At 37.7% G+C, this 15,459-nt stretch overlaps 1 protein-coding gene across 1 annotated transcript in view; it reads left to right on the top strand.

Moving 5' to 3' along the window:
* The first annotated feature begins 247 nt into the window (after positions 1-247).
* PPP2R2A (protein phosphatase 2 regulatory subunit Balpha) overlaps positions 248-15,459 on the top strand; it is a 74,258-nt gene continuing 59,046 nt past the window's right edge. Inside the window, exons 1-2 of the mRNA XM_019659559.1 lie at positions 248-577; positions 2,410-2,484. Of these exons, the coding sequence (XP_019515104.1) occupies positions 571-577; positions 2,410-2,484 (82 nt within the window). The 5' untranslated portion in view covers positions 248-570. The remainder of the gene's footprint in view (positions 578-2,409; positions 2,485-15,459) is intronic.

The raw sequence follows: 15,459 nt of genomic DNA, 5'->3' as shown, positions 1-15,459 counted from the left end.
CCGGCGCGAGGGCTTGGGACACTGTGATGTGCAGCAGGGCTGCGGGCTGAAACCGGGAGAGCGGGCACGGGGACCGGATCATCAGTGTGTGTTCCCGGGCGCTGCACAGGATAGCCAGCTGGGACACAGCAGCCGGGAAGGGGAGGAAGGGGTGGAGCCAGGAGCCCGCCTGGCGGCTCCCCCTCTCCTCTCCCCCCCAGCTCTTGCCCCGCCCCGCCCTCTGGCCCAGCCCGGCGACTCCGCCCCCAGGTGACGTCACTGGCTAGGCCAGCCGGCGCCATTTTGAAAGTGGAGCCCCTGCCGCTGCCGCTGCTGCCGCCGTCGCTGTCGTAGCTGCCGCCGCCGCTGCTAAAGAAAGAGCAAGAGCGGGGAAGCACAAGAGTGAAATCCACCATCCTGCTGGCTGGTCTGCCCGCCCCTCCTTCCTTCTTCCCGACCCCCGCCCCCTCCCCCCACAGGTGCCATCCGCCGCCATCCTCCCTCTCTACCCCCCCATCCCCAGGTGAGGGGGGTGAGTTCAGGAAGCAGAGACCCCGAGGAACCCAGCAGGGTCACCATTTGCAGCGCAACATGGCAGGTAAAGGAGAAATCACCCTCGTCCACTGACAAGGCACCGCTTCCTTCCTCCCTCCCTCCATCACCCCCTAGCGACCGCCTCTGCCTCGCGTAGAGCCACGGGGCGCCCCTTGGATTTCGGGGAACTGGTCAAGTGGGGTGGGTGAGGGTGGAGAGGGTTCTGGTGCGGCGAGTGGCCGCTGTGATACCGAAATGGCTTTTAAAATGAGGGCTGGAACCTTGGCATGGATGGGGGTGGGGTGTATGCCGGCGAGCTGTGGGGTAAAGGCGTGGGTGGGGCGGGGTGGGGGCGAGTGCAGATTTGTCCCCACTGCTTTGGAGCCTGGTGTGACCTCTGCTCCCCCCACTTCCCCCGCCCCGGGGTTTTTGGCGGATCTTCCTTCGTTTAATTACTATTTTTTCCCCTGTTGCAAGCCTTCTTGGGTGTTTATACAAATATATTTTGCACTGAGAACGAAGAGTGCTTTACAAGTTAAAATACAAATTGGTACCTATGTGTATTTTTTCCCACTGTGGGTACGTATATTTTTGAGGCTATAAACCTGCATTTTTTTTTGTTTTAAACCATCTCCCTTCCGTTTCTTGCCCTTTACGTCCAAAGAGTACAAGGCCTTTAATACAGCAAGTTGCATGAAAAATGTAATTTCAACTTTCCGTTTTGCATGTTAGCTTTTGTGCAGATGTCCTTTTCCCAAAAGGCATTCAATAGAGTTAGTTAAAATAGTTGTGGAGTTCAAGTGATATAAATAGCCAAGGGTAGAGAGATTTAGGTAAAAGCTTGGGGTGGAGAGGGGATGCAGAGAGAAAACCAGGTTGTAATGTTTAGCAAGGAATGGGAGTGAAGGAAGAGCAAGGTAATTGCTTTGAGGATTACTTTTGTACATTTTGGTGTTGCTGAATATCTTCCTTCATCTAGCAGAATCCATTCTAGATCAGATTCAGTTTCTTTCTCCATGGATTCAGGACATTTCCTCCTCAAGTGCTTAGAAGTGAAATAGAAACATTCAGAGACTAAACCAATTTTCCAGGCCTTTTTCAATATTTAGATAGATAATTAAATCTTTGAAAAAGTTAACATGTTGGGTTGACTTATGGTTTGCTATAAACAAGTTGCTCTTTGGCCTTGTTGAATAATTAAGTGAAATTAAAATTGTTTTGCACAAGATGACAAATTGGCAAAATTAATTCTTTGCAAGGTCCTCTGGAATCAGGGATAAGGTGAAGGGAGGCAAAACAAGCTTCCTTTTGACAGTCTCTTCACCAGTATTCATTTCTGCTTTTCCTCTCTGGAGCCAGTGATTTGCTGGTAATGAAATGCAAGAAATGGGTGGTGAGTGCTGTGTTTGCTGTATATGCGCTTTGGTGATAGGGCTCACATGAATCATTACTCCTCACGCAGGCAGTAATGTTCCTGAAGTTTTCTCCTCGTTCCATGTTTTATGGTAGTTTAACTTTATTGACTCTTCTGCAGGCTTTTTGTACACTTAAAGGAAAACTCTCTTAACTTTTGGTTATTTGCTTTTTCCTGGTAGGTCTTGCTTAAATGTAAGGCTTTTAACTGTATTTGAGGGAAAAGGATGTTTCAAACACATGTACAGTGTTGATGACAGTACATGGCCTTTACATATTTCATACCCTGAATCTCTGTTTTTTCTAAAGTGATACCAACTATTGGGGACTAACCTTTTTCCAAATTAGTGCTCTGGGGTGGTGGAGGTATATGTGGGCAGTACGAGGCTGTTAGTATCATGCCAACCGTGGATATCATCTCAGTGTTTACCAGCGTAAACATGAACAGAGCTCAGTTTTAATTGGTATGTTTTCTTTTTCTAGGAGCTGGAGGAGGGAATGATATTCAGTGGTGTTTTTCTCAGGTGAAAGGAGCAGTAGATGATGATGTAGCAGAAGGTAAGAAAGCATTTAATAATGCACAATTTGAGTATAGAATCTTCAAAACCTTTAATACTGAAAATTTTCCTCGCATATGAGTCTGTAATAGTTTAAGCATGTTTTGTATTGTCCAAGCAATGGAAGAACAGTTTTAAAAGTCACCTTTCTGGAAAATAGTCTTAAATTCTTCATTCTTTATGCCTCATTTTATTATTATTTTTTCCTGAATTAAATGAAAGGAACAGTAGATTATAAATATAAAACCCATCAAAAGAAAAATCTAAGGTCTGTATGATAAAGGTTTCCTTGCTATATAAATTTCACGTACAAATGGTGATGCATTTTCATATTTGCATACCAGTTTTAGATAATTAAGTTAAAATAGGTGCATCAGCATTTAGCTCAGAAGCATCTTGACAGCATCTTTTATTTTTGATGGAAGATTTTTAGTTTTTTTTTACACTTGCCTACTTTGAGAGTGTGGTGTTGATAGGCATATTCTGTGAAGAAATGCTGGTTCAAGTGATGCATTTTATTGTCTTGTAAGGATCATTTACGTGGGTAAGAAAACAGTGCTATGGCTATATTGCACGTCTTCTGAGGAGCTTATTTATTCTTGTGCAGTTAGAAGCTGGGTTTGATCAGTTGAAGTACTTAAGTCTTAATTTTTCCCCCAAAATTGTTTATTAGTGTATTTCAGAAGTTTAAAGTTTTGAAACTTCAGGGTTTTGCACTCAACTGAAATGGATGGTCTTAGATGGAGGAGCATTATTTCTCAAAAAGTAGTTGCATTATTTCATCGTTCAGAAATATTATTTAAAGTTCGAATTTCAATAGTATTCTGTGTCTTGACTTACAGTAGGAATTTTCCAGCAAAACTCAGATAAATCAAAACATGTCCTTTTAATTTTTAAAAATTGTCTAGTGTGAAAGTTTGTAAGTCATCTTTCTCTAAATTGTATTGCCTTCATATTAAGACCTTATTTCTGACCTACTGTCTTAAGTAGGTTTTTTTTTTGAGATTTTGGTAGTGGAATGATGGCTTTGTGTTAAGCCAGTCAAATGCTTGAATTTGCTTGTGTCAGTGTTATTTTTAATGAAATGACTGATCAGAGTTTGGTGATGAGTCCTGTGGGCAGCCAGCCAACTGGCATACCTCGTACTTGTACTTTACAGAGCACTCATGTTTCTTTTCTTCTGAATCCTCATCTGTTTTTCAGATGAGAAGCAGGAAGCTTAAAGAAGTTAAGAGACTCAGTGATGGTCATACAAATAGGGCAAATCAAGGTTTTCTGGTAAAGCCTATGGTGGTTGACTTGTTTAGAGAAAGCAATCCTAAGTTCAAGGGAGGAGTCGTATGTTACTCACTTTCCGACTCCTTTACCTATTGAATAGTAGGCACTCACATATTAGATCATTAGCTCTGTGCTGTTGTGTAATACTCACCAGGTTATGAAAGTGCTGTCTGCTTGAAAAACAATCCTTGGTTGATTTCCATTTATTCGTTTTATCAGAGATCTGTTGAGGGCCTCCTAAAATCTGAGCGCGGGCTGTGAGGTGTCTAGGACATAAACCCTGCCCTGAAAGAGTTCAGAGTTTACTTGTTAAACAGTTGGCAGAAAGACCACATGGTGTTTTTATTTATTTTTTTTATTTCGTTTTTAATGGGAGAAGATGTCCAAAATTTATTACAGTTGTACATGAGGGGGTGCCGTAAGAAAATGAGATGCATTGGGCAGTTGAGGTTCATATGCCATTTTGGACCAGGGAGAATGGGGGGCAGGGGTCTGGGATTTCAAAGGGAAAGGAAGCAATTTACAGGTAGATGAGAAAGAGTGAACATGTGGTAAACAAATTCTTGCCGAGCCCCCCAGAAACAATGGTATACAGGCAAGTTCAACAAACAGGCTTTGCTAGCTTTCTGTCTGCCACGTTTAGTTGATAGTAGGATACTAAGGTGATGCCCCCTTCCTGTGAGCTGACTTCCCCATGGCAAATAAAGGGGGAGAGGATCAAAGGTTCTTTCTGAATCTTTTGTTCCTACCAACCAACCCCAAATCAATATCCCAAAAGGCATATTTTTGGGGAGGCAAAACTTTGGTCCCCTTCAGTCCTGCCTTTGAAAGTTTGAATACAAAGTTTCAGTTCTAGAAGCTAAGTTGGTAGATTGCTCCTTTTTCATTGACCCAATCATGAAGTCCTGAGAAGAAGTCAGTTCAGAAAACCACTGTGTCTCATTTCAGAAGGTGGTGGTGCAGATGGGCTCCCAAATTAGGTCCATGGGTTTTATTTCATCAGAAGACATTGATGATTCCAAATTTATCTAACTGAACCAAATGATTATGATACGTATGAGGGATCAATTGGTAGTTCTCTTCTGCTAATATTTAGTAGTTGCATTTTGCCACTATTTCTTTTATAGTTTTCTTTCAAGGTTGTTAAATATTATTTTTAACATACAGTGCCTTCCTAGCATCTTAATATGCTGAGGTTTGGTATGTATATTTTAATAAAAATATGACTTGTTCTATAGTACCTGTGTTTATACAAATGAGTATAAAAAGTACGCAATTTCCAAATTACACTGCTTTAATTTGGGTATTTTTGCATATTATACTTTGCATGTTATAGTCTATTATCTTTATTTTACTAAGGGAAGATTTGCTTTTCTGAAATAAAAGAAGATTAATAGTTTTCCCCCTTGGTTTAGACTAATCTCTAAGCAGGTTACATCTAGCTCAACCTTGAGCTTAGCTTGTCTGGTTTCTGTAAACATTACACCCCAAGTTCTTTCCCATTAAAGGCTCCAAATTGTCTTTCCCTTCTACATGCAGTTGGCTGTCATGGCATGCCATTTTTACTTCTGTAATGTTTTAATCTTCTTTCCATATACCCACCTTCACCCTAGCTCAGGTTCTTAATATCTCTCTTTAGGATTGCGGTAACTTCCAAAATGATTCCCTGCTTCTTGTCCTATGGTTTCTTCTAAGTTAACCTTAAATGCAGTCCCAGTGTTACTCTCATAAATCTTCAGTGGTCACTGTATCCATAGGATTATAAATTGCTTTCAGATATTTCAGCCTGGAATGGGAGACATTTCACCACAATGGCCCCTGCTTCTCTGCGTTTATTTACTGGTATGGTTTATGATCCAGCTAAATGGATATTGTTCTTCAAACAAGTCCTGTACACTCTTACTTTTGGGTTTTTGTGTTTGATGTTCCCACCTTGGAATTTCTGACACTGCTCCCACAGCTCTTCTTTTATCAGAATCCTATTCATCCTTGAAGTCATGCCTCCCTTTTACGTATCTCCCTTTTTTGGGAAATTTTTAAAAATCTTTCTTCATAGCATTTTGTATCTATGTTTAGTACCCCAAACTTCTACTGTGATACTGTAACTTTATGCCGACATCCTATATAAAAATGCTGTGTTTATTTATTTTATTTTATTTTTAGCTGAGCCATCCTGCCACCTGTTGGCAGCTCAGCGGCTGCTCAGCTCGGGCCGGTACTCGAACCGCTGTTGCTCAGAGCTCAAACTTTTGAGCGAGTTCTTAACCAACTGAGCCACTCGGCCGGCCGCCCCTAAAATGCTATGTTTAGAACAATGCTTGGCACACAGTAGGTGTTGAGTATTTGTTGAATAAAGGAATGTAAATGTTACTATTATGAGGTTATAAAGGGGGAAGAGAACAGGCGAAAGAAAAGCTAATGGAGATATACTTCTGGCAATCATGAATTTATTTACTTGACAAGGTTTATAACTGGATTAATGAGATAACAGCTGTATAATAAATAGAAAGAAGTCAGGAGACCTTGGGGTTTTCTCCTAGTGACGAACTAGTATATATCACTTCAGATAAGTACTCCTCTGGGTTCCAGTATGTTTAGCCTTAAGATGACAGGACTGGATTGGGTGGTTTCTGCTGTTCTAATCTTGTTAATTCTTAAAGATGTCTTAGAAAGAAGCAGCCCAGCGTTATTTCTACTGTTAAGTTCAACAGTTTGAGATGTTGAACACTCTGGGAGCCTCAATGGAAAAATAAGCCTTTACTGAATTTAGTTACTCAAGGCTAAGACTTTTCATTAATTTAATATTACTGTTAAACATTAAATCTTTTACAGTTTTCATTATTTTAATGTAAGTATAATTTTCCTTATTTTCATATTTGATAATCTTAAACTTTCATAGGAAATTATTTTAGAATATGATTTTATTACATGAAGACTGTTTTTGTGAAACTTGGATCTAAATGCTTTACAGCTTTTCAACACTTCACTTCCTGTTTATTTTTGGTAGGATTTAGACTTGTGGACTGGTTCTAAGGGAAAAAAAAAACACTTTAATGATAGAGTCTAAATACTCCCCAAATAAGGACATAACTAAAATTTTGAGAAACATAATCTTTGGGGTAGCACATGTTTAATGCTTTTAAATCCATTCCATATGTAATGCTACAATATAAACATTCTAAGATCATTTGTGCTCTGTGTTTCTTAGAGTAGTATGCATGTTAGATTTAGGCACTAGGTCGATTAGAAAAAATGGAAAAATCTTGTTTGTAGATTTCAAATATTGGCACATTTAGCTATATTCCAAAGTTGAATGACCCATAACAAAGGTCTTTAATTAAACATTTTTACCTTGTATCCCATGTGAGAGTTCTCCTTTCCTTTAATACTAGCGTTACTACTGATGGAAGTCTAGTAGTTAAGGCAGTACAATCACTTACAGCAGTGTAAATTTGCCCATAAGTAGCGTGAATGACTCTGTTTATCTGGTATTAGGCAGTATCCTTGTTTTCATTTAAGATATTACTTTTTTTCTTATTCCTTTATTGATAAAAAAATTATAAGAGGTAATGGTTTTGAAAGAGTATTAGCTGACATTTTGTCTCAGGTTATGAAAATAAACAAAAGCCAAAAATTAAACTTAGGTATTTCTTAATACTATCTTTTAGTGAACTAAATTTTAAAATCCTTGAAAATGGTGGGGTAAGCAAAATGAAGAGAGGTGGTTTGAAGCAAAGAATTTTATTAGTAAAAAGATCCCCATATATTATGTATTTGCACACATATTGCCTCATTTAGTTGAGTTACAGGAAGGTTAGCTGTATTTTAAGTTTCTTATGCTTTTAAATAGGGAAATTGAAGGGTTGGATATAGATATTTTAACTAATATCCTCAACTATAATCTCTTTTCCCTTTTCTTAGGTGGTAATGGAAATTATAATTGAGTAATCAAGGGTGTGCAAGTTCCTTTCTTAGTTGAAGAGAAGTAAATGCCTTGTAATATATAAATTAGATTTCTTATAGATAATTAAGTTTAATTATTATACTATGTAGTCAGTATAAGGAAAAGATGGCATGGCCATCTTAAGTAATCACAGCAGCCAGCGTTCATTGAGTTTTTACTATGTGCCAGGTACTGTTTTAGGTGTTTTGTATATGTTAATTCATTAATCTTCACAAAAACTCCATGAAATAAGTGGGCACTGTTGTTTTTCCATGTTACAGATGAGAAACTAGGCTGGGAAGGTTAATTTATGAACTGAACCCTTGAGCAGGTGGTGGAACTGGGATCCTTATCTCAGACCTTTTACTTTCCCTTTTACTTTCTCAGACTTTGAATTTTTTTTTTTTATTTCAAAACTTGAGCTACTACTTATAGTTCAGGTGAAGGTGTTTGAAGTTGTTGGAATGTGACTTGTTTATAACAGTTTATTTGTAATGCTTAGTAGATTACTGTTTTGAAGTAATTAAATCCAATTTGGAGATTTACTGAATTTTCTGCTAATGGAATTCTTAAGCTAGAATGTATTATATAAATGGGCTGTAAGAGTTTTGTGAACCTCCTGAAGTTGTATGTGAAATTGTATTGTGTGTGCTTGTACATATGTGCATTTTTCTGGTCAGAGAAGGTCCATAACCATTATTAAAACAGCCATATCATTTATTGCATTTCAAAGTGTGGTGTGGACGACCCTTCAACTCTTTCAAAAGGTTTATGAAGTCGAAACTATTTTCATAATAACACTAAGGCGAACTGCACCAGTTGTACAAAAGCAAAGTGGGTAAATCTGGCACCTTAACATGAGTCAGGGCCTTGGCACCAAACAGTCCCAGTAAGTAGTCATGGTCATCTTCCATCACCATGTACCAGCAAAAAAAAAAAAAATGGCCAACTTTACTTAAGAATGTCCTTGATGAAGCAGTAAAAGTTACTAATTTTATTAAATATCTACATTTGAGTGCATGCCTGTTTCTGTGTGACAACATGAAAAGTACACCTAAAGCGCTTGTGCTACAGACCAGAGTACATTGGTTGTCTGGAGGAAAAACATTGGTGTAATTATTTGCGTTTCAGGCTGAACTAGCTTCTCCTTTCATGGAGCATTTTTACTAATAAGAACTACTGAGAAGCTATGGTTATTCAGACTTGGATGTTTGGCAGTCCAAATGAACAGTGAATCTGTTGCCTCAATGGATAATATTTGTTGCCAATGATACATTTTGAGCTTCCAAGCAAAAATTAGAATTTTTGGAAAATGCATATCTGCCATCCTGAACTTGATAACTTCCCAATACTTAATTAAGATTTTTCATAAGAGAATCGGTAGTAATATTAGCGACTGTTTTTGATAACTGTGTAATGAAATGTGTCAGCTTTTGGAAGATCTGCATAACTCTGAATCAGTATTTTACAAATGATCAATGCCTGTGATGTTAAAAAGTCATGCATACGTAAAAGTGCAAAATAGAGTATTGGGTTCTAATGTAACTGATAAATGATAGGGTTTCAGATGCCACAAACCTTTAAGAAACTACTCCTTGCCAAGTTTTGGTGCAGTATCAGAGATATAACTACCTGCAAAGCCTATTAAAATACTCCTGCCTTACCAACTATATACCTGAGTGAGGATGGATTTTTTTCCATATATTTAACCAACACAGCCAGGGTAGTTGAATGCAGAAGCTCTCAAGAGAATCTAGGCATCTTGTGTTAAATCAGATGTCAGACAGACTTGCAGCAATGTAAAACAGTGCCATTCTTTTCACTAAGCTTTTTTTGTGGGGGTGGGAGTGGGGGGAAGGTGGCAGTAGTCATTTTCATAGGTAAATTTTTGTTAATGAATAAAGCTTATTACTATTTTTAAATGAATAACTACATTAAAATGTAAAGGTCTTTGAGGTCCTCGTATTTTATAGTGTAAGGGAAATCCTTCTATCCAGAAATATCCGACAACTGTTGGTTTAGCCTGTTAATAGATTTCATTGTACTAATGCATTAAAAGAGTCTCATGAACTACAAGATAAGTGATCAGAATAGCGAGCTGCTTTTGTGCATGAATGTCTTAAAGCTTTCCTGAGACTTGAAACTGTTTCAGCCTGCTTCCTTGCTGTTCTTTAGATACCAAATTAGATCTGCCTTAAACCCTTTCATCTGATGATCTCTTGATGAAGAAAGGATACCTTTATGACTTTAAACTATGTGTTTTTAAACTTAGCTGTTCCTTAGATTAAATACTAGTAGTATTTGCCAAAAATCGGTTAGCTTGAAAAAAATTTTATGGCATTTCCCACTCTCTGCTCAGGTCCAACTGTCATCAGTAGTTTAATGTGGGATTACTGAACTCAGAGCCTAGTCTAGTGCCATTTCTGGGTGGCTGCCTGGTCATTAGACTTGATGCCCTTAACATTGTATTTTATTTTGAGCCCAACATGTACAAGTTTGATGTACTGTTTTTGTTTTGTTTTTTTCTGAAAGAAAGACATAAAATTGGCATGGTAACTTTCTATTTCCCAACTCTTAACTAAAGTGGGGAAAGGAGAAGGAACAGTTTTTTTTCTTTAACTTCTACTTTAAAGTACAACATAATTCTATTTTAAAATAGTTGCTGAATTTTCCGCTCTATGAATGCACTATCAACTATTCATTGGTTAGTATTTTCAGTATTTTTGTGGCTATTTTTCTACCCTTTAAAAAATACTGTCAAAGTATGTGGGACATTTAATACTAGCTGTTCCAATTTTTCATCTATGTTTAAACATTGAATTTTTCATTTAAAAGAAAGCTAATTTTTTTATTAATATGAATATTTTCAGTTAGTGTTGGCAGTAGTTGATCAAACTGTCATCTAGATCTTTGCCTGTGGTGTATGTTGGAAACCTTGGCAAATCATTATTTTTTTATTTTATATTTTTTAAAGATTTTATTGGGGAATTGGGGGAGGGAAACAGCATTGGGGAAGGGGAACAGACAAGTAGCTGCCCTTTTTGTTCTTCAGTCTGGACGTTGCTTCACTGGCCCATGTTGGTATTATCATTGCGCTCTTCCCAGGTGACGCATTCGCTCGCCAGCGGCTCACAAAAGCGCATGCCAGCTGCAAGCCATCCCCACTGCAGCCTATGCTGTCCGCAGCCATTCACAGCAGCCCAGCTCCAGGTCGAGGTGTTATTCACCATCTTAGCTGTAGAGGGCGCAGCATCACTGGCCCTCATGTGGGATCCGAACCGGGGCCCTGCTGCTCAGAGTTGGTGTCCCAAGCCAACTCTTAACCAGCGCGCCACTTGGCCGGCCCAGGCAAATCATTATTGAGAGCTTCTATATGCCACTATACCAAGGTTTATATATCTTGTAATTTTAGTTTCTGTTTATTGACTTCCTCAAGTGTTCAAATGTCAAATGGAGTTTTTCTCTTTGGAAGTTTTTGAGTGATCTCTTTTATTCAGTTCAGGGAGTCGGTTCATGGACCAGTGACTGTGGTTAGGAACCTCTGCTTTAATCAGAAGTTTTGCCTATGGTGATATGCCTATTGTAATTTGGAGGAGTCGAGGATATTTTACATGGTAGTGATAATTTTTAGCCTGTTAAGGTATTCTCTCTAAGAATGCTCTTAGTACTTACTGTTTCTGATGTAATATAGAGGGATGAATCTTCTCTAAGCTATTAGACTTAACAGCTTTAGTGTATTCCTTTAACTTTCTTTTAAATTAAAAACTACTATCACTTTCACCATAGGTAAAAATATGAGTGGAATATATTGGATTTTGAACCAATTGCTTGTTTTATATTTCATTTAGGACTCTAAATTTTTCAGTTGCCTGTATTAAGAGAGAAACCAAAGTAGATAAAGGGGATTGGTTGGAAATTTAAAAATATTCCTAAAGACCTGGAACCTGCCATTGTACAGTTTCAGGTCTGCTCTTTATAAAAGTAGAAATGGAACCTTTTTGGTGTTAACTCCGTGTCTCTTTTTTCCAGCTTACCATAAAGTAAGTTTTATGGGCTTGGAGTAGACATGTTTCTAAGATAGCATAAGAGAAGTTTTTAATATTTTCTGTTGGCTTATAGATTGGGAAGGCTCTATGTCAAGACATACAGCCTGCTGTAGGCAATAAATAATTTTTGTCAAATTCCTTACTAAGGGATGCAACATGCAAAAATGGTTATTATAGAGATTGGTAGTAAAGATGGCATTTTACGTAGGTGGTTTTTTCCTTGACATAAAAAGAGAATTATTCTTTTTTTCTAGCAGCAGAACCAATTCTTCAAGTGAAATAATTTTCAGCTCCCTAATATTTTAATGCATTTTTGTTGTAAAAAACACCTGACATAAAGTTTATCATCTTCACCATTTTTAAGTGTACAGTTCAGTAGTGTTAACTACATTCGCACTATTGTAAAACAGATCTCTAGTAGAACTTTCTCATCTTGTAAAACTGAAACTGAACCCATTAAACAATTCCCCATTGTACCCTCCCTTCAGCCCCTGCTTTCTTTTTCAATGAATTGGACTAATTTAGATACCTCGTGCAAGTAGAATCTTACAGTATTTGTCTTTTTGTGACTGGATTTCATGTCCTCAAGGTTCATCCATGTTGTAGCATGTGACAGGACTTCCTTTTTAAGGTTGAGTAATGTTTCATTGTATGTATATACTGCATTTTGTTTATTTGTTCATCCGTTGATGGACATTTAGGTTGCTTCCACCTCTTAGCTATTGTGTGCTTCCTTGTTTTTTTATATATAGCTGGGTTTCTGTGGGAAGGAGCATTGTACTTCCTGTAAGTGATTGGAGGTAGACAGAAAGACCACCTCCAGTGTGGAACATGGAAGTATCACTCTAGAGCAGCGGTTCTCAATCTTCTAATGCTGCGACCCCTTAATACAGTTTCTCATGTTGTGGTGACCCCTAACCATAAAATTATTTTCGTTGCTTCTCTATAACTGTAATTTTGCTACTGCTCTGAATCATAATGTAAATATCTTCTTGTTTTCCGATGGTCTTAGGCGACCCCTGTGAAAGGGTCGTTCGACCCCCAAAAGAGTCGCGACCCACAGGTTGAGAACCACTGCTCTAGAGGATGTTAAAGAATCCAGATTGATACTGCAGTGAGACAAATCTGTTATCTTAGATTAACAATTTGAAGACGAACTGAATCACTTTTTTTTGTAGACTATTTCAGGACAGGATTAGGCAAAATCCAAATTTTTTTACCAAAGTTTCACCTCATTTGTTTTGCAGTTTCTGGTTTAAAAATAGAAAATCCCATAGATTTTATAAATCACTTTTGCTTACTGTAAAACCCTTTGTATTAACAATAGAGACAAGCAGTACGTTGTTTCGTGTATGTTTTAATGAAACAGTCTTCAGCATAATAGGAAAATTTGATAACTGAATTACATTTCTTTGTAATGAAATTGTAGATAAGGAATAATGATCAAGGTTGCATTTCTTATAATAGCCTTTGAGGTAGACATTACTGTCATTTTGTACATGAGGACACTGAAGCTCAAAGAAGTTGAACAATGTGTTAACCATTATTAACCAACATTAACAATTAGGAGTTAGTAAAGCTATTCTGTCTGCCCTTTAGTTTGCTCTTTAGGCTCCCACATAGGTTCAATTTTTAAAAATACTATTTGATTAAATATAAATCTCTGGTTCTCATAGGGAGGGGGGTGAGGCCTTAGTTATTCATTCCCAGGTTAACAAGTGATGTTGAGTGCCCAGAACTGTGGAGAAGGAAATAGAAGAAAGACATGGTTCCATCGCTTTAGGTGTTATTAAAAAGGTCAATTTTATTACAGTAAACATTTTCTGTGACACTTGGTAGCTTTTGGTATTAACCTGGTCATGTTACTAGGAGATCCTTGGCTAACTCCATGCAGAAATTTTACAGGTGATGCTAGAATGTGAGTAGTTAATTATTTTCTCTTTTCCAAGTTGATGTGATGCTGTTTGATATTGAGATGGTGCTGTAGTACAAATACTTAGTTGTTCCTGGGGGTTAAATGAAAGAATCAGATATAGCTCAAATCCTTGAAAGATATAAATATGTCTTGCAATGGTTTCAAATGATTGACTTGAATTTACTGATGAATATTACTGGAGATTTCTCCAGGTAAATGTGGTAGTTAACAAGCCTTTCCTCTCTTTCCTTTGTAGGTTATGTTTCAAAACCTTCATTTTAATAGTTTGGCACTTGCTTAAAAAGTTAAACATACATTTACCATATAACCCATTACTTTCTGTGTATATACCTGAGAATTGAAAACATGTACCCACAAAAACGTGTGCACTAGTGTTTATAGCAACATTATTTTTAATAGCCAAAAAGTGGAAATAAATCAAATGTTTGTCAGCTGATGATGTTATAAAGTAAAGGTGATGTACCCATACAATGGAATGTTATGCAGCCATAGAAAGGAATGAGCTACTGATACAGGCAACATGGGTGAACTTTGAAAACGTTGTGCTAAGTAAAGAAGCCAGTCACAAAAGACCACATACAGTATTATATGATTCCATTTTTTTGAAATGTCCAAAATAGGCAAATCTATTGAGACAGAAAGTAGATTAGTGGTTACTAGGGCTGGTGGGGGTCAGGAGTAAGGGGAGTGACTGCCAGTGGGTCAGCATTTCTCTTTTAAGTGGTGGTGAAAATGTTGTGGAATTAGAAATAGTGATGATGGTTGCACAATTCTGTGAATATAGTAAAAACCATTGAATTATATACTGACTTTGAAAAAAATCATAAATGAAAAAACAGGTGGAGAGACAAGGTAGGATTCTCAAACATGTTTCTAGAGCCAATAAAAAACATGCATTTACAAAAGAAAAAGCTTACATTTTTCAGTACTTCCATGTGATGCAGCATAGGCTGCATCTCCATCTGACTTTCTCCTCTGTATGTATTAACCAGATGTAGTTTGTACATCTTTGTTACAGACCAAATATATGGTCATTATACATTATACACACACACACAATGGTAAATCGAAACAATACAAGTGCTGTGCAGTGAAAATATGTCTCCCTTACCCATTCTCCCAGGTTCTATGTCCCCAGATGTACTGTCACATATTTCTTATTCCAGAGGTATTTCACATTTGCATGTTTTTACTTAACCAGAGCATGTTCATCATTTCACATTTGAAAGTTGGAAAATAGATTCCAGAAATCCATGATAGGGTCTGTAGGCTCTGTGTAGAGATGAACTGATGAATTGCCCAGGTAGCTACCATTTTCTTTGAACTGGCCTGTGATTCCTATATTTTCAGTCTGATAGTTGCTGGGAAGGTTGTACAGGTCTGCAGTGTGCATCTAGATATGCAATTGGTGGACTCTAAATACAGCTAAGTAAATTTTATAATGATTAATATCTAAGATATCCATGTCTGTAAAAATAATTTGGGTTCATTGATGCCTGAAATCTGTCTTACCCTTTATTAAATTCGACCTTGAGCTTTCTCCTGTTGAATCTTACTGTTCCTGAGGGTGTCTGAAATGACCAGGTCTTTTTGGTAATTATTTAGTTAGCAGTGTATTAGCCATTATAGAGGAGGCTAGATCCTAAAGACCTAATGTGTTTTGTTTTGTTTCTTATGATGTATCTTTTTTTTTTTAAAGATTTTTATTGGGGAATTGGGGGGATGGGAACAGTGCTGGGGAATTGGGGGAAGGGGAACAGACAAGTTGCTGTC

This window comes from Hipposideros armiger, unplaced genomic scaffold, assembly GCF_001890085.2.
Source record: "Hipposideros armiger isolate ML-2016 unplaced genomic scaffold, ASM189008v1 scaffold_301, whole genome shotgun sequence".
Taxonomy (NCBI): domain Eukaryota; kingdom Metazoa; phylum Chordata; class Mammalia; order Chiroptera; family Hipposideridae; genus Hipposideros; species Hipposideros armiger.
The sequence above is the reverse complement of the archived record's forward strand: the minus strand, read 5'-3'. Positions and strand labels throughout refer to the sequence as shown.